Genomic DNA, 24,881 nt, shown 5'->3' with positions numbered 1-24,881 from the left:
GGGCGAGCGGCGTTTCCAGCAGCCGCTCTGAGCGCGGCTTCTTGAGAGAGCTGCGCCGGCTTCGCCCTCGGCCGGCCGGTTGGTACCGCGGGAAGGAGAGGCGCGCAGGGCTTGCGGAGCCGAAAGGCGTTCCCGGTACTTTCATGGATGGAGCTTCAAAGAAGGCGCCTGCTTATGTATGAAACCCAGTGCTAACCTGAAGTTGCTTTTGGGGGGCTGTTTAACAAATCTTCCACCACTGTTTCATTTCTGACTGCCTTCTTTTCAGTTGCCGTATCTTTGTGCTTTACATTCAGAGGCAGCATAGGAAAGAATCTTACTCGTATTCACTTTATTTTAACCCTTGCTGCTTTTAAATGTAGTTCTATCTGAACAACTGAATATTTTTTAAAGGTTGGCCTTTTCACAAAAGAGTTTAAACAAACATATATAAAACTTCCTTTGTGGTTAGTTTTCATGTAAATAGACACGTTTTTATTACTTTTTGTCACTGGCACATACCAGGGAAGTGGTCACAGCACCAAGCCTGGCAGAGTTCAAGCAGCATTTGGACAACTCTCTCAGGCACATGGTGTGACCCTTGGAGATGGTCCTGTGCAGGGCCAGGAGTTGGACTTCGATCCTTGTGGGTCCCTTCCAGCTCAGGATATTCTATTAGTCCATGATTCCATGATAATCTCTGAAGAAAATTCAGTAATTATTTTTCTCTTTCTTCTACAGAACTACCCACCTTTTATTTCGTCAGGCATCCCTTTCCTTGGTCATGCAATCGCATTTGGAAAAAGTCCCATTGAATTTTTGGAAAATGCTTATGACAAGGTATGTTTTCCCACATGACTGGATGAGCATATATAAAAATACTTTTGTGTATCTGTTAAGTTCTCTTTCTGGAGCCTGTTTAAAATCAGTTCATTCTCATTTACCACCTCAAATATGGAATGGAGTGTGCACAGTAGGCTCTGTGATCTTCAGGTCTCTTCATGTACCAGTAGTGTTTTCTGAGCTCTCTCTTGTGATTCACATGTCAAAAATATGCTTGTGCATTTGGGTAATGCTCATAGCTGCATCACAAATTAATTAAAAAGCCATTTTCATGACATTATTTCTTGCTGTAATTGGTAACTTTTAATCACATCCTTTACCAGTCTGTGACCAGGCTGGAATGTAACTGACCACCTCCATAGGCAACTTGATGAATTTTAAGGCCTCTCTGATGTTAAAAGAGCTGGTGGATAAAACCTCAGTAGTTTTTATACTGTAACAGCCCAGAAGAAATTAACTAAATCAGTAGAGCCTTAGTTCCAATTAAGTTAGGTTTATCAAGCTGCTTCACATTGTCTAAAACTATCTAGAGTTATAAGCTTAAATCTTAGCTTGATTAGCTTAGAGAAAGCCAGGTCCGGTGCATGAAGGTCTGCTGGAGACTACTTTTAAACTTCCAAGTCTTATTTGCCCCTAATTACCTATGCATAACTCCAAATCCAGAATTTTTCGAGACAGTGTTTGTAGATTACTGGAGTCAATATATGCTGCAATCTCACTGCTAATTTTTTTTAGTGTGACTGATCTTTCATTTATGTTTTCTAAAATAATTGGTTTTAAAATGTGCACATTCACATGTGTTCATTGTAACATTAGATATCACTGGTATGTACATTGAGAACAGAATTTAAATATGGTTTTAAATATTTTTGTCTTTATTAAATCTCTGGATACTTAGGAGAAAATGTAATTTATGAAAGACTGTATATAGAGATAGGGATTTAATGATTTGTGTTCTTATTTAAAGGAAATTCTGGGGTTTTTTTTTATTCTCTCTCTTAGTACGGACCTGTGTTCAGTTTCACTATGGTTGGCAAGACATTCACATACTTACTGGGTAGTGATGCTGCTGCTCTACTCTTCAACAGTAAAAACGAAGATTTGAATGCGGAGGATGTGTACTCTCGGTTAACTACGCCAGTTTTTGGCAGGGGAGTTGCCTATGACGTCCCTAATGCGGTTTGTATTTTAAATACCAGATGAGTAGAAAAGCAGTGCAGTTTGAGTGCTGAGTAGGCAGCCCTGAGCTCTTGGCTCTGTCTGATGGGGTTGTGTTCATATGCAACTGTGGCATATTGCAGTAGGAAATAGTCTGATCTGGCTAATCAAGACTGAGCATGTTCAGGTTGCTTTCTTTACCACCTGGCCATTTGTCACTCTGGATGTTATCCTTTGTTCTTGAAACCATCTAATCTCATCATAGAGGAAAAACTAGTGAGTCACTTTTTTCTTCCCTTGCACCATGCTGCTGACTGCAGCTCATTCTTCCCTTCCAAACAACTTCAGGCCTTTCTTCTGAGAAAGCCTCAGGAGTGATAACTTTATTTTTGCCATGCCAAATCTAAACATGGGAGTAATCATTTAACAGTTTGAACCACAAGGTTTGTCTTGCTCAGACAGAAATCATTCTGTATGTATTTGCAGAATAGTCTGCATGGCAGCAGAGGGGCTGTGTCATGTGGCGTTGTATCCAAGCTAAGCGTTGGCTGCTTTCTTGTTTGGGAGGGTGGCCTGTCATGTCAGACCCTCAAACTGCAGAAGCCAGCTTTTCTGTGGCCCCACTTGCTCCACTGGCACTCTGTGTTCAGTGCATGTTAGGGCAGAGTAGTTGGGTGGAAGAAACAGCACTGTGGTATACTTTATTTTTGGATTTTCAGTTTTGGCCTCATTTTGTTTGTATAAATGTCCGACATTTGACTAGTGTCTGTGACCCATCAATTTCTTTGCCTCCTTAGCATGCCTCTTCATTCATGCCAGCCTATGTGCTGTGGTTGTTGCCTATTAATGATGTGGGTTAGGGACAGTAATCACTACTCTTTGCCTCCACGCTGGCATTTTGCCATGATCCACAGAATATGCATGTTGTTCTTACCCTGTTCTTTTGAAATTCTCATACACAGCTAACTACCTACAACTTGCTACTTTCTAAATAGGTAAAGGAGAACTTGGTTGTCTCCTCCTTTGTCAGGAAGTACTAAATTGTGGGTAGGCAGTTTGGGGGGTAGATTCTTTTCCACTTCATGGATTTGCATGGCTCCTCTCATCCCTATGAGAATGAAACCAGCAGGACTGCAGCCTGGACAACAAGTAGGAGATCATTTCTTTTGTCCTAGGAGATCTCTTCCATAAGTGGGGCCATTCTAACAGACCTGTTTCTACTAGTTCAGATAGTCAGAGGCCTTCCTTAAAATGTCAGGGATGGAGCTGTCAATCACTTTTGCAGCTGCTGGAGTGCGGAGGGTGCATGATTCTCTGCAATACATCTCATGTTCTTCTCTGGTATATACTAACTTCAGAAAAGTCTGTGAATCACAGACTGCTAAATTGGCCAGATTTTCACTGTGTTGTGCTTCTTCTGTGGATTCTGACTGTCATGGGATGTCTGCTTGAAACTTAAAGGTCACGATTTGTTCTTAATTCTGTGAAAGTGTGCCCACTTATTACAGCTGCTTTGACTTCTGCTTGCATGCTCTTCAGTTTGTGGATGGATTTGAATGTCTGTCTTCATGCAAGAACTAGTTCTTTGATGGGATCTAATCTCATCCATCAGTTTTATAGAACTTTCTGTAAGCTCCTTGGAAATGGGCATTTCTTACAACCATATACTTCAGGCACATAGGGATGATTAAAGCCTACCTTATTGGCCCATCATATACAGCTTTTTTTTTGCTTTTTTCTGAAATGAGGTTTTTTTCTAGAGTTACCCTAGGCTTTCTTTTTCCCTGGAGTGCGCTTGAGCTCTGCTTTAGTCAAGAGATTAATCTTCTCATATTACTCAGTAAGCTTTGGATGTCTGTGGATATGTCTACTTAATTCATACCTGTGATACCAAGAAGGACTTCTTTCTTATTATCTCTGCAGATTCAGGCTCCTCAGAAAATTCCTTTTTTTTCCCAAAAATTACTCTTTTTCCACAGCAAGGAGATGCAGGGAGTTTGCCACTGACATTTAAATTATCTCTGACACTGGTTATCTCTAGTTTCCCTCTATGAAGCTAGCACGTCCAGTTGTGGCCAGAACACGTTCTGCTAGAGGTGAGGTGGTTTTTTTGCATAGTGTCATCACCACAATTTCATTTCAGACATCTAATGAGAAGGCATTTAGAGAGCCATGGAAAATTTCATTGGCATTCTACAATTGATGGGTCATCCTGAAGTTTCTTTTGAGACCCCCTTCTCTCTGCTTAGGCTGCTAAGTATCTCTTCATTTGGACCATGACTTTCAGTCACATGTTTAGAAGAACCACTCCTTATTCTTCAAAATGAGTAACTTGCTTATTTACCAGTGATTCTGGTAATTGTTTGTTAATATCCATAGTCAATATATCAACTCATACTCACTCTCTGTCTCCTTCCCCCAAGCCTCTTGCAGATAGTTCTTTGTTGAGAGGAGCTGAAGTTGCAGAGGATGTGTTCACTCCCATGCGCCATTCTTGTCTCCATCAAGCTGGAGCCTGGCTAGTATGTTGCAAGGGGAAATGTGCTTGTCTCTTTGCTCTATGGCATGTGTGTCCTCTGACAGACTTCTGGGGTCCTCACTGCATTCTCAAAACAGAAGCTTCTAGGAAGTAGCCTTTTATTCTGTATCTTACATGCAGAGCCCTTGGTGGGAAGAGTTTTTGATGTATCACACTCATGGTACAGTGCAGAGCTGTAGGACAGATGTCTCATTCATAATTAGGGCTTAAAAATCAAATGAGTAATTTTCTGAGTCAATGTTCTGTCAATGCAGTGAATGTTTCTCATCTAATGAAGGGCTTTTCACCAGTAGGTTTATTAGCTATGGATCTATACAGAGAAAAAGAGGAAGAGGTGAGAAGGGTGTGAAACTCTCTACTTTCCTAGGACACAGTTTGCCTCCTGCTTCTGTGTCTGACCTCCTGGGCAGTGAGATCAGAGGGCTTTGTAAAAGAAAGGGTCATCTCTAGTCCAGTGGTCCTTGCAACTGAGAGAACAGAGGAGAGGGAGAGAAAGCAAGGAGGCTGCATAGCAGGGAACACAGGCTAAATCCAGACTTTTCAAAGATGGGGCTGGTTAAGTTTGTGATTATATATCTAAAGGGCATTCCATCATTCAACTTTGCGTGCATCTTGTATCTTCAGGGATAAAGCTTAATGAAGATACTAAAATAGTCTTTTTGTTTGGTACTGCAAAAGGGAGAACTGCAGCTCCTTTGAGCTATTATTTTACTTGGATGTTTCTGAACTATTGCTTGAAAGACAAAGGTGAAAAACAGAGTTATTAACAATTAGTTAGAACTGAGTATCTGCTGTACCCTGCAGTCCTAATCATAATCCCTATTTACTTCTGGATGGTCTTATAGTACAAATTCTAATAAGCTTTAATTACATTAATATGATGATCCTTGTACTGATTGCTTTTTCTGTCTTGGTTCTTTTAGATATTTTTGGAACAGAAGAAGATGCTCAAAACTGGGCTAAACATTGCCCAGTTTAGACAGCATGTATCTGTGATTGAAGAAGAAACAAAGGAGTATTTCAAAGCATGGGGAGAGAGTGGAGAGAAAAGTAAGCAAGATCAAATGCATTTTTCCTCCAATTTTCTGGGAAGTAATTAAGACCAATGCAGTACATTTTTGTAAAACATGTACTGGAATATTAAAGAAACTAAAATTACATAGGTAAAAGTGTACTGAACATCAGAAGAAAGAAAATACAGATTTTTTTAAAATCAAACGTAAGGCTATTGGAGAACAAAGCTGCTCAGAAAATCACTGAAAGGAATGAAGGACTATCTTGGTTTTGGTTTCTTAATGGGCTCATAGTGCACCTGTTGTGCACATTTTGGATGTGTCAGCTCAGTGTAACCACTTCCTAGTCCCTGGGAAAAGCTGCTGCTCTGACACCCTAGAGAGCCTGTGCTGAAGATCTTGGCTCTGAGAGTTTCTACAGTGAAAAACTGCATCTTTGAAGCTGATATGGTTACGTTAGTGACCAAAGTGAAATAGTTATTTTCCCTCATTCCCAGCTTGCCCATCATCGTTACAAGCTCACAGTTGCATAGCAGTGCTAAATATTATTTTAAAATACATATTTATATTTAAATGCATACAATTTCTATAATACATATCACATTTTAATATATTCTTTTGAATTTATTTGATTTATATGTAATATAGTTAATAATATGGTAATATATAAATTGATGTTTAAGTGTCTAAGTACTGCTATATAAAAATAATTCAGTGAGCAGGAAAACTGGTTTCCCACGGATTTGGAATTCAGGGTTAAATCTTTGTATGGCTTATATTTATTAAGGATTGAGCTTGTGATGCATTGCTTGCTTTGGAAGAATTACTAACTCTGCTACCAAAATTTCTAGAAAGAAATACCTTAGAAAAAAGGTATCAGTGATCTAATTAAAAAGGTGTTTGAAGAGACATCTGATGAGACACACAGAAATTGTAAATTGGATTCTTTATTCTCCTAGTAAAACTATCCAAAACTCTATTTTAAATTATTAATCTGTGTCCAGTTACTTATTTTTTACTTACACAAAATAAAAATTATAACCTGTAAACATAACATGTCACCTGAGATGCATCTTCAGTAATGTTTTTCAAATCTTTCCTCAGACCTGTTTGAAGCCCTTTCAGAACTGATCATTTTGACAGCAAGTCATTGCTTACACGGGAAGGAAATCCGAGGCTTGCTGAATGAGAAGGTGGCTCAGCTGTACGCCGACCTGGATGGGGGTTTCACTCACGCTGCCTGGCTCCTGCCAGGCTGGCTGCCTCTGCCGAGCTTCAGGTACTAGCAATAACAGAGGAAGCAACTCAAGCATTTTATCTAAACTTCACTGTTGTTTGGATTGCCCCCCATCCCCACCATTTCTTGTTCGTAAGCTATTCTAGACACCCCAATAAATCCTCGTAAGCATTCTGTGTTACTTTGTATAAAGTTGCTAATGGAAGTGTTTTGAATCACAGGCGTCGAGATCGAGCGCACAGAGAAATAAAGAATATTTTCTACAAGGTTATCCAGAAACGTCGGGAGTCTGAGGAAAAGGAGGATGACATGCTCCAAACTCTACTTGATGCTTCATACAAGTAAGCCAAGAGTTTGAAGACTTGTTTGAAGATTTACTTTAGCTTTGAGCTCTTTAGTCAAAACTATCTACCAGAACCCAAGAAACACTCCTTCACGTTCTGAATTGGTTTTGTTGCATGCAGTTTGTCCTAGCTGTATTCTTAAAAACAGGTTTAAAACTTCACTTGTCAATGGTTATTCCGATTTCTGAGATTTTCATCGGTGGTCGTGAGGTGGCTGAGGTTGCTTCCTTTCTGTTTGCTGGCTGTTGGGGAATGATTTTCTTTAAGGCTCCTAAAGAGTCTCTCTCCCTCTATTCTCCCTTCTCCCTACCCTTAGATCTTTTGCCTCTCTGTTTACAGTAGGCAGTGAGAGAAGGAGTGAGTACATTAGAAGAAATGGTAAATGCTGCTGTATAAATAGCAATGCTCAATAACTGGAAATGTGACCAAACGAAGCTCTGACTTGGCTCCCTTTGCCGCAGGGACGGCCGCGCGCTGACGGACGATGAGATTGCGGGAATGCTGATCGGGCTGCTGCTGGCAGGGCAGCACACGTCCTCCACCACCAGCGCCTGGCTCGGCTTCTTCCTCGCCAGAGACAAATCCATCCAGGAACAGTGCTATGCAGAACAGAAAGCAGTGTGTGGGGATGACTTGCCACCCTTAACTTACGACCAGGTTTGTATCTTACGTTAGTCCTCAGGGGTATTTTTATACTTTTAGATGCTTATTTAAAAAAAAAATATCATCAGACATGAAACGCAGTCACAGTCACATGCTTTGTGTTAAAGTAATCATTAGCACAGTCATTCTGTGGTAATGCTGTTTGCCAGTACATTTCCTCTTCTCTTCCTGTCCAAGTAAATTTTCACCTTGATACTGTTTTTTTAATCAGTGTTCATTAGGGAAAGTGCAGTTCCTATGTTTATTTAATAAATGATAGTTCTGTAGAAGAGAAAGATCCTCATATTCCCACTGAGGAAAGCAATGCAGTGTGACCTTGTTCTTTAATTAGGCAACAGTAAATACTCATGAGACAGATCACTAAGACACTAGTTGTATTCAATTGCACTGGTCAGTGATTTTTTTCCTTCTTAATCAAATCAAATGGAAAAAAAGAAATTATCAGTGTAGTTTAATAAAGTACATGTAAATATGTCCTGCTTACTCTTTGATTTTTTAAAAACATTCGTTTTTAAACAGTATAAAATAGCATTTTGTTTGTATTGAATAAATGCAGCTATATTTTGATATATCATTTTCTCTATATTTTCAGCTCAAGGATCTAAGTTTGCTGGATCGCTGTCTAAAAGAAACTTTAAGGCTTAGACCTCCTATAATGACCATGATGAGAATGGCCAGGACTCCCCAGGTGAGGAACTTTTTGAAGCTAATTTCACTGCAGCAGCACAGGCCAGATCAGAGGTATCTCGGCTGGCAGAAGGAAACACAAGTGAGCAGTGTTTGCTGGCAGGGAGGAAAGCTGATGGCAGTCTGGGGTTCTGTCAGTGGTAGTGTAGCCAGCATTGAGTGAGGAAAGCATTTAATACCTTGAACTTGGTATTTGTTACCTCCATCTAGAATTGTGTCCAGCTTTGGACCCCTGCAGCCCCCTGCAAGCAAGAGACTGATGGAAGTGCAACAAGCTGAGGGCCACCCGGGATGGGAGGGCGCTGCAGCCTTTGTGGTGAGAGGCTGAGGGAACGGGGACGGTTCAGTCTGGAGAAGAGCAGGCTCTGGGACCTAGGAACAGCCATGTGCAGTTTTCTTCAGCAAAACTGACCCTTCTTGTAGCTACCAGTCTTATTTGAGCTTAGTTTGGTGCCAGCATTTAAAGCCTTTTTGTTTGCCAGGTATTTTTAATTGCTGTCATGGAAAAATTTGGCACACATTTAATACAAGCTAGGTAAATCCAAAAGAAAACTCGCTCTTTGTACAAATACAGTACCGTGTCAAAAAATGAAAATTTTTTTTTAACTATGTCCCTTGAATGACAAAGACTTTCAATAAATTTTAAGTTCTTTTTTTTTTTTTATTAAACCTCCTTCTGTAGAATTGCCAGCTTTATTAAAGCAGCTGGAAGGTTCCTGCAACTGCTTGAGCACTGTGTCCTGTATAAGTAAGAGAGAAGAAAATGCTAGGTTATTAATTTTAAATGCACTTGGCCAAAATCTCCTGAAACGTAAGCCTTGTGATGTAACACCTCAGGTAACACTTTAAAAAGAAAAATGGAGCCATTTTGTCATGTGTGGGGTCTTGTGTCTTCTCTTGTAGACTGTTGCTGGATACAATATTCCCCCTGGCCATCAAGTTTGTGTATCTCCCACTGTTAACCACAGACTCAGAGACTCCTGGAATGACGCTCTAGACTTCAAACCTGACCGGTATCTCCAAGATAACCCAGCAGCTGGAGAGAAGTTTGCATACATTCCCTTTGGTGCTGGTGAGTAAGAGAATGCAGCACCTTCCTGAGTGAGGCTGTGCTGAGGTGGCTCACACCAGCCATCTCCTACAGCACCTCTCCACGCTGCAGCATCTGAGGACAGATGTTTTTTTTTTTTTACATTTCTGCCTGAAAGGTTTCTTACTTGAAAGTGAAAGTGCTGTGAAAATAATTAAGTTAATAGTTCTGCATTACTCATAGCTGTATATATCTCTCACAAAAGGAATCAAAACATCTTTAGGTTAGTGTGAGTGATGTTTGACTCACATCTTTTCAAATCAAGGATAAACTTGGTAATAAAAGTTCAGCTGAAGGCAGAGCAAAAGTCTGCAGAGTCCCAACTTCCAGAACAGTTTGCAAATATTGCTGATGGAGTTAGAGTTGATCTCATTTCTCAGTGTTGCAAATGCTTCTTTGCTGATACATAAATTAATGCTTTCTAGTGGGGACAGAACAGCACAATCTCATTCCACTTACTCATCTGTTTTATGCAGTGACAACTTAGAAAAATAAGACTTGGATGGAGTTATAGAATGGGGTATGTGCAACACCAGAGTCTCAGATTGATGAGAAAGGGGCAGCTACTGTCCACATGAAATTTCTAAAGTTAGCTGATTGTCAAAGGCAATCCAATAAAATATTCTAACTGTGTTTTATGACTTTCCTTCTAGGCCGTCATCGCTGCATTGGAGAAAACTTTGCTTATGTTCAAATTAAGACTATTTGGTCTACTTTGCTTCGTTTGTATGAATTTGATCTCGTCAATGACTATTTTCCAACTATAAATTATACAACAATGATACACACACCTAATAACCCTGTTATCAGATACAAGAGGCGGTCTCTGTAAACTCTGGTGCTAAAACCTTACTTATTTAAGTGTATGAACTAACAGACTTTTGAATAAAATTGTGACAGAATGAGTGGCAATGGAAGCTGATGCATCTACTGTTAGGAAAGCAACAGTAGTCTACCGAATGCAAAAGTTATGCATCTATTTTGTTTGCCCACACTATTTACTGCTGCTGTGTATAACTGCTTGTTCTACAATTTTCTCATTCCATTTTTAAAGGAAAAGTGTCTTTTCTATTGATGTAACACTTTTAAGGTGCATGCCAGATCTTTAATGAAGAAAAAAGTAATTTCTACAAGTGGAACTCCTTGCTTATGAAAAATAATTGAAGATTACTTTTCCCAGATAACCAAGGGGCAAGGCTGCCTACCTTGCCTCTGTACCCAATTACAGCAAACCCATCAGGGAACAGGCACCACGGGGGACTGCACGTGGTGGTGCCTTTCCTTTGGCATTTATGATTCTGTTCCAAGCAAGTGCGCGATGGTCTTGGCTGATTTAAGAAAATGTTACTGTAAGCTAAGTGTAGGCAGAGTTCAAAATGTTCACAGGTAATTCTTTTCAAGAATGAGCCATTTAACTGTCTAATTTGAAGTAGTTGTAAAATGCTTATGTTCAGAAAGCAATGAGTAATTCTCTAAAAAATTTTGAAAATGGTGATCTCTGGAAGCTTGATGTAAAGTGTGAAAGTAACAATATGAACATACCAACAACATGAATTTTGTAAATAATATGTTTGTGTGTAAAAAGGTCACAAATTAAGTGAAATAGCTGAATGTTGTCTGGGTTTGTACTGACTCATGCAGGATTGTTAAATAGTTTTTGGTTCAAGAGTGCTGATGATAAATGGTAATGAGCTCTGGCTCACAGGAATTTTGAATTAAATTTATAAACAAACCTCTTGGGGAAGTTTCCTGTGCTCAACCCTGTCACTTCTTTTTGAAAACGTTTCACCAGTAAATTTGTAACTCTTGGAGTGGGTCATGCCCCCTTCAGCAGTGCTCAGTGTAACAAGGGCTTCCTCCAGTCTTTCCTGGTCTAAATTCAGTGTAACTGTTGTAAAACCTTGTGTTTGTATCAGGGCAGGTGGCTGGGATCTTCCCTCCCAGCTCTGTCAGATGTGACCAGGGTCTGCAGAAGCCAGGCTTGTCCCTGTCCCTCTCTCTGATAGCAGTGCTTTGGAATCTGTAAAAAGTAAAGCTGCAGTCACTACAAACAGGAGGAAGGCAGGAGCTCCCAGGCAGGAGCAACCTGTTCTGTGTGAATAAGGGAGCAGTTCTTGAACACAGTTAGAAGCATGAAGTCATGTTTATTTCAGTACTTTGACAAAATACCCATAAAATTCAAAACTTCTACCATTACAAAAATAGGTCTCTACAAGTGATATTCTGTCTGCACTGCCAGTAGCAAATATTACGAGAGTCAATGTAACTTCAGTAGCCTTGCCAGAAAAAGTGCAAGTAAACTTTGCTGAATGTAGCTCAATTTAATTAATACACAAGTTTCATCTTTGCACCCTTTTGATAAATACACACCTCATAAGTTAATCATTTAAATTAGCATTCCACAAATATACATGTAATTTAACTGTGGGGGTTTTTGTTTTGGGTTTGGGGGGATTTTTTTTGTTCGCCTTTTTTTTTTTTTCATAAACACAAAGTGCCTACATACATAAATCCCAGTCTGTGTGGGTGTGCCAGGATGGAACTGTATACAATCGTATAGCTGTGTTCATATTGGTCCCACAATATACACATTATACAAAAGCACAGAAAGAGCACAGATTTACAGAAGGCAATCTGTTAGCATCACTGCCAGTGATGGAGATGTTGAAGGGTATTATTATCTTCTTATACCCATGTGCAACTGAGTGTATGAAGTCGAACCTGTAAGATGGAGAAAAATTCTCATCAGGATTACTTAGAACAAGTAGGTACATTCAGCTGAATAAGCATGAAAGATTTTGCATGGGAAATCATAGAACAGGGACTTCTAAAGATCAAATCTTTTAAGAATAAAACTTCCTCAATGATGAGGAAGACTTCAACACAAAGCTTCAAAACTCAAGTTTGACAAATTTCATCCCATTGTTCTGACAATTTTCTTGAGGTATTCCTCTTACAGGAATTGCCATTATCTATGGGACAAATTGACTGTAACTTCTGTAATCGAAGTGGTAGGAGAAGAAATTCCTCTTCCACGTCCCAATCTTCTGGGTACAATTTTTTCCATGTAACTTAAACTCTTAGCAAGATGCCAATGGAATGCTTGCTGCGCATTTATTAGAGATCAGGGAAGTAAAGTGTTACCAATAATCTCAAAATCTATAATTAAAGCATGCTTGTATCTCTTTTGAAAGAATTATACAGTCTTCTTTTAATTGAGTTTTTTTGCTACAGCTCAGAAATGCCTCTTGTTTAAGGCTGAAAATTGATAAAATTGAAGTTGTTTGTTATGTATCTCAGAGAACCAGCACCCACTTGGCAGTGGGCCCTGTGCTCCCCAGGGATGCTGGGGAGGGTGCCTGAGCCCCTACCTGACTGCACGCTGCCCAGCCGCTTCTGCAGTGCCTCCAGGCGATTGATGTAATCTGTCAGAGCCCTCTCGGGATCGTAGTTCTGCAGCTGAGGACAGGTGAAGGAGACTGGGTTTAAATCAGCATGCATCCCGGGGAACCTAGGGGCAGAACAACGCACACCATTTCAAAAAGGGCAACTACAAGTAAAAATATCAGCCACACAGCAAAATACTGTAGGTAGGGATACCTCATGGCCTGCATGTTCCTTAGCTTACCCATGTGGTAGCCAGCACATCAAACCCATTTAACCTCCCTGCCACTTACTGTCCAAGCCAGAGAAACCACTCTTCCCACTTGCCTTCTCTTTCTACTGCACAGGATTTGTTGCTGCATTTTTTCGAGATGAAGACTGAGCAGAAAATTCCTAGTGTGATTGCAGCAGAAGCCACTGTAGATTGAAGTCTGGTTTTCTATTAAGAAGCTTGTGTCAACAAGCACTGCTATCTTTATAGGATTCTGCCTCTCCTCATTACTCTCTAAGTAAAAGTAACAGTGGCTAAAATAGATTAAAAGTTTTTTCCATGTAAACTAAGATAATACAAATATTGAGGTGGTTTACATAAAAATGAAACTCAAAAATGGCTAGAATTTGATATTCAGTGAAGATCTGAGCTCACAACTTCGTATTAGCTCATCAAAGGCTGATGGCACTCATAAAAATGTTGCCCTTGATGAAAAATACCTGGTTTCACTGGCATCTGCCTCACTGATGCATCTGGTATCACAGCTTAGGGTCGCCAACCAGAAGGGCTTAAACAAGAAAAAGCAACGGAGCTACCAAGCAGCTTCCACCCACACTCTGGCCATGACACCACGCAATTGTTGCCAGCCCATAGTAATGGGTGAACCTCGGCCACAGTGGGCAGCCCTGCTTTCCCTTCCCTTGGCTGAGAGCCCTCTCCACACCACACTACCCCAGCCAGCAGGGCAGGCAGGGTCACTCAGTCACAAAGCCCAGGCTCTGCAGGTGCAGGAAGGCACAGCTCCATCCCGCGATCTCTGCCAGTTCCGAGAGCACGACGGGAATCAGTGTGAGGGGTGTGCGAGCTTTGGGCTCAAGCACCTGATGAGTAATCACACACTGAATGCCTGAGGCATCATTTTTTACCTATTCTTACCAAAAAAGGTAAATCTTACAGCATCAAAGGTTACAAACCTTAGCAGTCAACACTGACGCTTTCAGTTAGCTAAACAGTGCCTGAAAGAGAATAGTAAAAAAACCCCAAACGTACTTATGTTGAAAGTTTACAGGAGATCTAGGAGACTCCATGCCTGACCTGGATCTATAGGAATGCCTCTGTTCTCCATAAAGATCCATGCCACCAGAGAATGAATCAGGCCGTAATTCATTACCTAGAAATATAAAAACCAGTGTCTTGAAACCAAAAGCTTTTGCACTTTGAAGAGAATAGTAAAAAAACCCCAAACGTACTTATGTTGAAAGTTTACAGGAGATCTAGGAGACTCCATGCCTGACCTGGATCTATAGGAATGCCTCTGTTCTCCATAAAGATCCATGCCACCAGAGAATGAATCAGGCCGTAATTCATTACCTAGAAATATAAAAACCAGTGTCTTGAAACCAAAAGCTTTTTCACTTCACTGGGCATCTCAAAAATGAGTTTTCTGTTTGCATATCACAAAAATGGCATTTAACAAGTGTAGACCACTTTTAGACCCTCAGGGAAAAGCAGAAGTGAAATCCTGGCCTCACTGACGTCAGTGAGAAAACTCTCACAGACTGAGCAAAGGTTTTAGTGCAGACCTAAATAGCCTGTAAATAATAAAGAAGCTTCTGATTCTCCTTAGACTCCTACAAAAAAGCAAACAGAAAACTGTCATTTCCCAGACATAAACCTGTAATAAAAGAACGACAAGCTTTTGTTCTAAGAAAAAGACCACGGTGCAGATCTCCTACAAAAACTTCAATGACGCAGCTAAAATTGCTTTCATGAATGCACTCCATAGCGAAAAAACTTCCATATTTTTTTAAATACCACCCACAATGGAGCAAAACAAAACTGAAGAGAATGCAAATAGCTTAGTGTCTATGCTGAGAATGGAAACTGAGAAATAAGCTAATCCAAACAATTACAGCGAAAGAAAGAGGGAACAGCCCCCATTCATTCCACATAAGGACAATACAAATTAAAACCCATCTCCATTAAGCAGTGACTTGCAAGTAAGGTGTGACTTGCTAATACCATTTTTTCAGTCATTACTAGACTGTGACTTACCTGTGTTCTGGCTAAAGACATCCCTATTGATAGTCAGAATACCAGAACCTGTAACTCTGTGCCATCGACGAACCAGGAACTTCATTCTGCATTTCAAATTAAAAAAACCAAAAAACAAACAGCTTCAGGATAAATGAAATAGTCTCATAAAAGTAACCTGCTTCTTTTATTCTAGAATGTATAAGAATTTCTTGACCAGCAAGCAAAATTAACAGATGGGCGTCTAAAACCTGAGTATCAAATACAAAACATCCTTTTGCACATCCCTAAGCAAGACCATCTTTTGTCCAAACCTGCTTTCAGCTTCACCTGTGCAATTCCAGAGGTGCTGTATAAGTCCAAGTGGACAGTAAATGGCTCAAGCACCCAAGCAACAGCACACCAGCATTTTAAAACCATACTAAATATACTTTCTTTACCCTGTCACAGCCCCAAAACTGCAACTGCAGAGCACTATGAGTAAAAATCTCACAACAGGTACATGAATAGTTCATTGAATTTATACTACACACAAGGCTCAGAACAATAGCAAGCAGAAGTGCTTGGGGGTTCAAACCTTTGTGAAGGTTTGTAGCAACATGGCAGTACAAAGCAGTAATAAACTTTACTTTTTTTCCTCACCAATTCCTGCTCATCCTTAGTCTTGTGAAATTCAAAGGACTACCTAGATGGAGAAAACTAATTCCTAAATCTGTATTATACTTGTATGTATGAATTTAATCTTTAAAGGAAATTAAGCTGCAGAAAAAAACCTTTGTAAATAAGTGCAATCCTTAGAATTGCTCATAATTTTTTTTTAATAATATGACTTTACACAGCACACTCCACCCGTGCTTATCAAACACTGAGCCCTTTTCAACTACAATAAGGCTGCTTATTCCTATTACAGATTTTATCTACACTCTGCTCATCTTGTCACTCTACTGTATTCATGACTACCAAAAATACACCATTTAAACAGGATGGAATATGACAATTTCTAGATTTCACTAGAGAGCTAGAAAAGTATATATTAAACTGCATAGTCATTTCTGTTTGAAATGTAACTTTCTCCAGTTTACCTTGAAATTGCAATGGACACCCTGACTGCAGAGCGAAATCGTGTAAAACCCTTTGAATGATGTGTGATGATTTCAAGGTCTGTGTAGGAAGGCTGTCCCCCCATCCGTGCTATGAGGGCCAGCGTGGCTTCTTCACACTCCTGGAATCCTCCTAGTAACAGCAGCAAGTATTTTTTCTGATAGATGAGAGCTTTCCGAAAGCTCTCTGCTCGCAGGTATTTGCCATAAATTCTCTGCAACAAGAGAAAATGAAAAAAGCCCCATAAGCTCCATGAATCACTACAGTTCCAAGACTTCTGACATCGTTACTTCTATAGCATTTCTGTGATTATTCATTTGTCACTATCATGGCGAAGACTGTGCTGCTGCTCTCTCTTGCTGAATGCAGCTTCTTATATTGAGGTTCACCTAAACATCAAGAAATGGAGCACACATAAAAGGACAACATAGGTGCTTACATGTCATTCTTGGATAGAAAAAATAATAGTCAGGTATCTGAGGATGAAAATTTTAAAACTGAATTAGTATCTGTTTACGCAGAATAAAGCAGAGCGAACACAATGAAAAATAGGCCCATATCAAAATTTTAAAAGCAGCTGTAGTTAATACGTGGGGAAAAAAAATCTTCCTACCCTTAAAACAGCATTTTCAGTATCTGATCCCAGTTCTCTGAGGAAAGCCTCACTCCTGAGCTCTGCTCTTAGCTTGGAGAGTTCTGCATCAGCTTGTTTCAAAGATTTCTGCAGCGACAGCCTTTCTCTGTTCCACATTTCCTTCTCAGAGGCAACAAGAGTATCAATATTAACTCCAACATCTGATGAATGCCTAGAAGACTGAAGACAAAGGAAACTGAATTTGAATGACTTGGATGATTTGGAAAAGCTTAAGCTGTGTCATCCTAGTCATTGGTTTGGTGGAGAGCTCATAAAATTAATGAGAAAAACTACCCATTGGTTGGATCTGAGGCCACCCTTGCGCTCTGACACCTCAAAAGCAGTGACTTTAGGAGCCTGATCAATGTCCCAGAAAGATACAGCTTCTGCAAAAAATACTGCCCTCAAGTGGATCATATTAGCTTAACGATCTTGAAGCTATCTGGATCTATTAGCTGCTTACCACGGTGACAAGACACAGATAAAAAAGAAAGGCACAAGGCATTTAAAAGAAAAGAGTAGTTAACAAAAAGAAGCTGAGTAAAATCACTAAGTTTTACACTTAACAGTGAGCTGAGACATACTGATCACTGAACAAGAATAACTCACACCCATTTAATCTGTAGAGGGAAACCAGGAAAGACAGCTTGATCACTTTCAACTGGGTGACTAGGATAACGAATTACGCTTTTATGTCTCTATACATAACTCATTACATCAGCACCACCATAGACATACACAGTCTGCAGAAGGTTGTCTGTGCTGGTGTCTTCTCAGTTCTTCCTCCAGTTTCATAACAGCATTCCTCAAATTATTCTTCTCTTCACTCAGTCTGCTGACAAAGCCCGTCAGCTCAGCATTTTGCCTCAGCAGCCTCTCAGTCAGTGAGCTGGACGGAGTCCCTGGTGGCAGCACCAGCTTCAGCTGTGAGGAAGAAAGAAAACCAAACTCAACCTCTATTAGATCCAAGTTGCCAATTTGAAAATAACTGGCTTACAGTGAAAAACTTTTGTAGATAATAGCTTTGCATCAACTTGTACATAAAAAACTTCAATGTACATGTAAACTACAGATTAATGTGACTTTCTTGTCTATACTTATCCTGTACATTACAACAGAGTACTTTCATACAAGCTCAATTGTATCAGCTATAACAATTTGCAAAGTTTTCTACTACGTTTATCTATCTTAGAGGAAAAGAAAAGCCTCAAGGCTTTTTTCAAGTTACATTGAAAACACTTCCTTAAAATACAGGTAAGGATCAAATCAAGCTCACTTAAAAATCAAATATTGCCAAATTCCTTGCAACAGATTACCTCACTTCATTTTTTACACAGGTGCATGTTACTCAATCTTCAGTGGCCTTTCCTTTGGTAAACACAGGGCAGTTTAAGTAAACGTGTTGTGTCAACACAATACAGTAAATACTAAGTGTTGATTTTAATATTAGGAAGTACTGAGAAAAGTTTCCTCAGTTACAGGATTACTGCTGAAAGGTAAATAACTTCTCTTAAAGAAAAAGCCAAGAGACACAGAAATTTAAAATGAAACTGGAAAAGTTTTAATTTGAAAGTTGAAAAATCACTTAAAGTATAAAAAAATAAAAAAAAATAAAAGGAAGGATGTTTTTACCCCTTTACTTTACCAACTTCAATCAGAACACTCACTGGAATTTTCCTTTATAAAGTAAAGACCTGAATAAGTACAGGCTTACTTACTGGTTTCTGCTTTCTGACCACATATCATCATCCAAACTCTCCCATCAAAGTTACAGCATTGACTCTCACCTCTTCCAGACTGGAGAATCCAGGCAGTGTTTTCAGTTCTGAAATAACTTCTTCAATAGCATTTTGTACTGCAATGAAGTCTTGATCATCTGCTGTTTCAAACTGCAATCTGAAACAACAGGGACAGTTTCAACAGCAGATCAACTCTGACACCCTGAGCCAGACTAACAGGACTAGATTCCTATGCACTGGATCTATAGCAAGTCACTTCAGCACCATTACTGGAGACAGGGCAACATTTTCAGGACTGCTCAGTGACTCTAAACAGAATTGTCTTGATATAGAAAAAAAAGCGTATAAAACAGTTTCCACTCATTTGTATACAGGGATGTTCTACATGAACCACATTTAAAAGAGTGGTTCTGCTTCCCATGAATCTGTTGAATCCGTGTCATCAAAATCTTAGGGTATACCCCAGATACACCCCATCCTGCTTTGTGCAAACGTGTCCGAAGGAATGTTTAATATTAAATGACCATCACAGCAAAATAAAACCAGGTTCAAACCTCCCATGATATTTTTTTATCTTATTGAGATAATAACCCCCCAAAAATAAGAATCAAGATCGGTTTCACTTGACCATCAGTTTTTTCCCCAAGGAGGATGATTCAGAACAATAATCCCTATATTCATCCCCTTATACATCATGAATTGTTTAATTACTGTTTTAAATTCATCTACCTACACCATACCCAGAGAAACCTTATCACTTTTCAGAGAAAGAAAGGACAATTTTGCTGTGCCTTAAAATGAACCCTGTTAAAACAAACAGGATTTACAACAGCACTTGATACTCTGTAATAAAACCAGATCAACCCCAAACTCAATTAAGCCCTGCAGTCTGTATGATTCAAACCCAATACATTAGCTTGCTGGTTGCTGTTAACAAAACCAAATAGCTGAAGACTGGTCTAACCTGCTAGCAGCTTTCCAAGCCAACTGCTTCAGCTTTGGAGATGCATTTTGCAGCTTTTGTCTGACTTTTTCCAGAATTTCAGTAGCAGCAGAGAGATCTCCTGTCAGTGTGCGGTAAGTCAACTGATTTGACTCAGCACCTTCCATTTTTTGCTGGAGAACCCAATTTCTTGTTCTGTCATTGGGTGTATCCCAGGTAGTCTGGAAAAAAATATGTATCTTATAGATATAGATATATATATATATATAATGTATGCGATCCAATGCTGTAAAATGAAAACATACAATTCTGAAACACCCTCAGAAACTGAAGAACAAGTAATTCTGACAGAGACAGAAGTTTAGTGTGACTACAGCACCACTGTAGTGTAGCACTAAACTATCATTCATGAAAGGTCTAGTGTCTTTCTTGACTAAGATCTAGCAAACATAGAGCTACAGCTCCTGTTCCTTCCATCAGCAGCTCCTTTACCAGTTGTGCATGGAATTTGAGCAACTGGACCTATGTGTTTTGGTAACCAATTCATAGTCAGAAAAACAGGGGCTGAAAGAGACCACCATGGTGATGGAGGTCAGTCCACAGTCACAGGCAACCACACCACAGATGCTACCACAAGCAACACAATGCACTGAAGAGGTGTTCCTCAGCAACAACCTCCCAACACTGCCATGGAAGAACTGCCATCACTCACAAAGAAACCTGAGCCCATGGCTCTGCCTTTGGCTGTTTGCCCTACAGTGTGGTACCAAAGAAAAAAGTCTGTGTGTTGCATATGTCACAGGAAACAGCAGGAGATTCATTATTTGAAATTCCAGGCAAATCCTGGAAAGCAGATCAGACTATCTGCTGATGAGGAGGGGAAAAAAACCCAACAGCTGCTGCTAACCTGACCCAAGGGAAGACTCTTTGTTGACCACAGTGCTGGCAGTTCCCTCTGTGCAGAAGAACAAGGTGCACAAACTGAGCGTAGCAGGAAGGCTGCTGCTGCCAGTTACCAGTACCCTCAACATCCTGCCTCTAGCTGTGGGTAGTTTCCAATGCTTCAAAAGATAAAGGTAGCCAAATTAGATGAAAAGAAAAATTTCCTTCCTGGCTCCACACGTGGATAACTGGTAAAAAGAATGATCTCAGCATGGGCAAAAACATGGTCAGCAAAGAGGCAAGCAAGTCTCATGTCAATCCTCTCTGCAACTACCCACAAATCACTCACCTAGCAATGCTTACCTTTTTCAGGCAAGTTTCTAAAAAAGTTCTAAAAGTAATTTAAAAATAATTTAAAAACTTTCCTGACCTTTTATGAGAGTGAAAAACGTAGATGAAACAGCTACCACTTTCATTCATCTAAAAATTAGGATATTCTTAAATGGATTTTTTACCTTGATTTCTTTCTTCTGTTTTGTTTGCTAACATATACATATTCATGCATATGTTTGTTTGATTGCTTACTCATTTATTTACTGAAGCTGTTGGAAGACCACTTATAAGGTTTCAAAGACCCCTTGCAGTTTATGAACTACAGATTAAGGGCAGTGACCTGCGACATTACTGAGTAGGAATAGCTCATTCCTGCAACTGGTTGCAAGGAATGTTCTTCTCCTGAGACAGAGTGTGTGTATACATCCAGATGCATTTCCCCTGCTTGTGCTCCTCCTTATACACTTCTGTAACTTTGCTTTAAGGAGGAAGCAGGTGAATAGTTTTAGGCAGCAAACTGGAATGCTTTGCCTTTTCCATTCTCTGCCTTCCCTTTCCCATCCTCTGGTGCCCATGGTCTGTAATCTGCAGGCTATTTTATAGATTGAGTCAAGGCACAGTGACACACAATTGAGCAAAAGAATTAAAGCTAAATTGCATATTTCAATATTACACATTACTTTCAGTCCTACTGTACCTCATTTGGGTTGTGGCTTGGTGTCCTTTCGGCTTCCTTTCTTCCTTCATTCTCCTGCTCTTTTTTCTGTAGATCTTGGATTATTTCCTGCAACTTCTTTGTTTCATTCCCTAATTTATGAACTTCTTGCTTCTTTTCTCCAAGTTGCCACTGAAGGTCTTCTACTTTGGACTCCAGTTCATGGAGTTTCTTCTGTACTATTATGTTAGCATCTTGTTCTGCTTGTAATGCTTGCCTCTGGATCTGCCTTTCTTTTTCCATTTGCTGTCTCACTTGCACAGATTCCAGTTTATACTTCTCCATCTCACTTACTAACTCCACTATACGGTCATGCTTTTCATCCATTTGCTTCTGTAGCTCTTTAAGCAATTCCTCAGATGGATTAGGTGTTCCAGCTTGCCCCTTATCTTCAGCACTTTGAAGCTGAGCACATAGCTCTTTTTCCCTTTCTAGGGCACTGCTTATTTCGAGAGCTCGAACCTTCTCTGATTCAAGAAGCACCTGCAACTCAGAATTACGGCCTCGCTCACGTGACAGCTGGGCAGCACTGAGTGCTTCTTGGGATTCAATTTTCTGTTGCAGATCAGTTGACAGCTGTTTCTCTTGCTCCAGAAGTTTAGTTAACTCTAAGTTCTTTTGTTTTTGATCTTCAAGAGAAAATTTTAAGTCCTTTCAAAAGAAAACGGAAGGATTGATTAAAGCCATTTGTGCATACTTTCCATTATCTTCTGCAAATTGCAAATATGCTACCTCTATACATGCTGCTTTTAACAGGTTTTGCTATTCACAATTAATGTGACAATACTCTGAATGCTGCAGTTACATCTGATACTAAAATACATTACAGATGTCTTTATTCTAAAATCAGATTATTTAATAGAAGAATCATTGTAACACATACTTTATAGTGAGATACAAGCAGCTGTAGTTCTGACGTTGAAGACAGCCAGCTGCTTTTACTTTCTAAAACAGTGAAAATGATTTTTCAACTTCAGATTTCAAGATGTGAATAAATCTATGCCATTGAAGTTATCGCTTTTTTGCCTTTTGTCTTGTACCAGGATACCTGCTCTCCCCTTCACTATAGCAAATACTGCAGAGGTACCAAGGAAGATATTAATGAAGCATCTTCTCCTAAAGTAAACTCCCTAGTTTGATTTTCATGAGGTGAAACTGCTGACTTTTTAAATGGTGACAAACAATATGTCTCCTTAAATACTACATTTTACAAGTTAGGCTGTGGTGGGGGCTGGGTGTAGCCATATTAGCAGTGTTCTGTCCCCTTGAATAATAGAGGGCCATTATAGAATCTTTTAATCTTGGGCCTGAAAAGCACGGTAAAATTCCTATTGATTTAAACGGGATGTGCATCAGGCCTTTTTCTTACTTTGCCACACAGCTTCTATACACCTTTCTTCAGCTCTAGATGATATAATACTACAGTTGAAGACAGAACATGAAGCATGCATTGGGCAAAAATGTAAGCTGAGATGAAATGTTAACCAAAAGAATATTTTCATGCTCCTTGATGTTCCAGGCCACTTGGGATTATGGAATACCTCAAGCTCTTCTCTTCCTCTTTCTTCACTGCGTTCCATTTTAGCCTTTTCCTTTTCCAAAGCCCACTGTAGCTCTCTTGATTTTTTCTGTTCGTTGGCCATTGTATCCTTGAGAATATCTAGCTCAGCTGCTTTTTCTTTAACTTCAGTCCTAAAAAGAAACGGGCAACTTTTACATTAGGCAGTGGCTCTAATCCTATCATGATATGGTCAGTTACTTGGTTTTTTATTCCATCCTGTGCACTGAAAACACTGCTAGTCTAGTAGAGTAACAGTGAAAAGCCTATTTAGAAAGGCAAGACTAACTCAAAACCAAAGGATCTGCATAACTCAAGAATGATAGAAACTGTGTTCATCCTGCTAACTTTGTAGCTGCCACTTGTGGGGGCTCAGAGGCAGTTAGTGTTCAACCTAATCCAGTCACTGGCCAAAATCTTAAAGAATGCCATGGAAGTGCATCTTGCTGCCATGTTTCTCAAGGGAAAAAAATATATTGGGGGAAAAAGAAAAATCTATGACCTGAATTTTCACTCTGTGCAAATCAATTTTGCATCCGTTTGCAAAAGAAACTTGCTCCTGATCATCTGCAAAGGGTATAAAGTAACCTCTAAAGTAATCCCAATTTAAACTCCAGCTCAATTTGTTATCTCTGAGCTGAACATTAAGATACTGTTCATGGGTGCATCCCTCTGGTTCAGGCAAAAATAATAATGGCTTTCCTAAGTGCCAAATCTGTGGCCTCTGCTATCAACTATATCAAAGAAAATTTAAGAGTATTTCATATGGAAGTACTTGCAAAGTCATCTTAACTTTGCGATTTTTTTCTCCATGTTCAGTTTAAAAAACCTTCAACAAATATGGTCTACTTATTAGCTTGTATAGAGTAGTCTAATGTAGCAAAGTTTAAAAAGGAACTTGATAATTAATAAAGCATTAAATCAAATTATGAATTGAAATACATTTTTTGTCAACTGTAACAAGTCTATTTTGGTCAGGAAGGTTTTACAGAAATACTGAGAAGCACTTATACTGCATGAAATCAATGCCCTTAATAAAATCGGTATTATGATTTCAGATTAAGAAAGATGATCTTCACAGTCAACACAGAAAGCTTGGCACTGAAAGCCACACCTGATGGTTTCTAGGTCCTTGAAGTGCTTGTGCTGGGCTTTAAGGGTAGCTTCAAGCTCTAGTTTGGCTTGTGCAAGTTCATTCTTCAGCTCTGCGCCCATCATTCTCTCTGAATTCAGCTGCTCCTGAAGTTCAGCTGCTCTGTCCTTCATACTCCGGAGCTCCACTTGCATCTCCAGTATTTGCAACTGCTTCTGCTGCATATTATACTCCAGCATTTCTAATGAGAGCATCATTAATATGGAAATTACTTCATAAAAAAGCATTGTGTGTTTGGGTAAAGCTTCCCCTAGCTAGCGCATGACCACAAAGCTATTATTAAGAGTGATATTTTAAAATAATATATTCTTTCATTAGTGGAATAAAAGGAAAACCGTGCCTTTTATACCTGAATACCTTTCACACTTTCAAGAAATCATTTCAACTTCTGATTTTCTTAAAGGCTATAAGACGTGTGCAACTATATCAATATGCATCATTTGGATAATGATTAGCATAACTGAAATTAGATATATTACATATGTATACCTGTGACCTAATATTTGTAACTACACACTGACAGTGAGCTTTACTTAATTTTAAAGTATACCTGTTCTCTGAACTTTTTGTTCTTCATTCTAATTGCTTCTTAGTTTCTGCATTGACTGACTATCCAACTTAGATAATTTCAAAGCTGCTGA

General features: G+C 39.5%; 2 protein-coding genes across 2 annotated transcripts in view; one reads left to right on the top strand and one right to left on the bottom strand.

The window, feature by feature from the left end:
• Positions 1-699: 699 nt before the first annotated feature.
• On the top strand, positions 700-11,298 carry LOC103612285 (lanosterol 14-alpha demethylase). Its single transcript, XM_008629899.2, has 9 exons — positions 700-819; positions 1,825-2,001; positions 5,443-5,569; positions 6,637-6,811; positions 6,991-7,110; positions 7,575-7,770; positions 8,369-8,464; positions 9,367-9,535; positions 10,207-11,298. The coding sequence occupies exons 2-9, from the start codon at positions 1,849-1,851 to the stop codon at positions 10,383-10,385; spliced, it is 1,215 nt and encodes a 404-aa protein (XP_008628121.1). The 5' UTR covers positions 700-819; positions 1,825-1,848; the 3' UTR covers positions 10,386-11,298.
• Positions 11,299-11,677: 379 nt separating this feature from the next.
• Positions 11,678-24,881, bottom strand: part of AKAP9 (A-kinase anchoring protein 9) — an 80,712-nt gene continuing 67,508 nt past the window's right edge. Inside the window, 12 exon segments of the mRNA XM_017729279.1 lie at positions 11,678-12,274; positions 12,925-13,064; positions 14,444-14,519; positions 15,204-15,289; positions 16,265-16,497; positions 16,897-17,097; positions 17,656-17,841; positions 18,705-18,813; positions 19,621-19,820; positions 21,512-22,180; positions 23,071-23,221; positions 24,202-24,421. Coding sequence (XP_017584768.1) covers positions 12,231-12,274; positions 12,925-13,064; positions 14,444-14,519; positions 15,204-15,289; positions 16,265-16,497; positions 16,897-17,097; positions 17,656-17,841; positions 18,705-18,813; positions 19,621-19,820; positions 21,512-22,180; positions 23,071-23,221; positions 24,202-24,421 — 2,315 coding nt within the window. The 3' untranslated portion in view covers positions 11,678-12,230.

The sequence above is a fragment of the Corvus brachyrhynchos genome, unplaced genomic scaffold, assembly GCF_000691975.1.
Source record: "Corvus brachyrhynchos isolate BGI_N302 unplaced genomic scaffold, ASM69197v1 scaffold142, whole genome shotgun sequence".
NCBI classification, from domain to species: domain Eukaryota; kingdom Metazoa; phylum Chordata; class Aves; order Passeriformes; family Corvidae; genus Corvus; species Corvus brachyrhynchos.
Note: the sequence above shows the minus strand (reverse complement) of the source record. Positions and strands in the feature narration are given on the sequence as shown.

What these genes read in the sequence shown, in the direction of transcription:
- LOC103612285 (XM_008629899.2), top strand. Translation starts at nt 1,849, where the DNA reads ATGGTTGGCAAGACATTCACATACTTACTGGGTAGTGATGCTGCTGCT. An exon ending in CTGCCTCTGCCGAGCTTCAG is followed by an intron (nt 6,812 to 6,990) that starts GTACTAGCAATA and finishes TTTGAATCACAG; the next exon opens with GCGTCGAGATCGAGCGCACA. An exon ending in CACCCTTAACTTACGACCAG is followed by an intron (nt 7,771 to 8,368) that starts GTTTGTATCTTA and finishes CTATATTTTCAG; the next exon opens with CTCAAGGATCTAAGTTTGCT.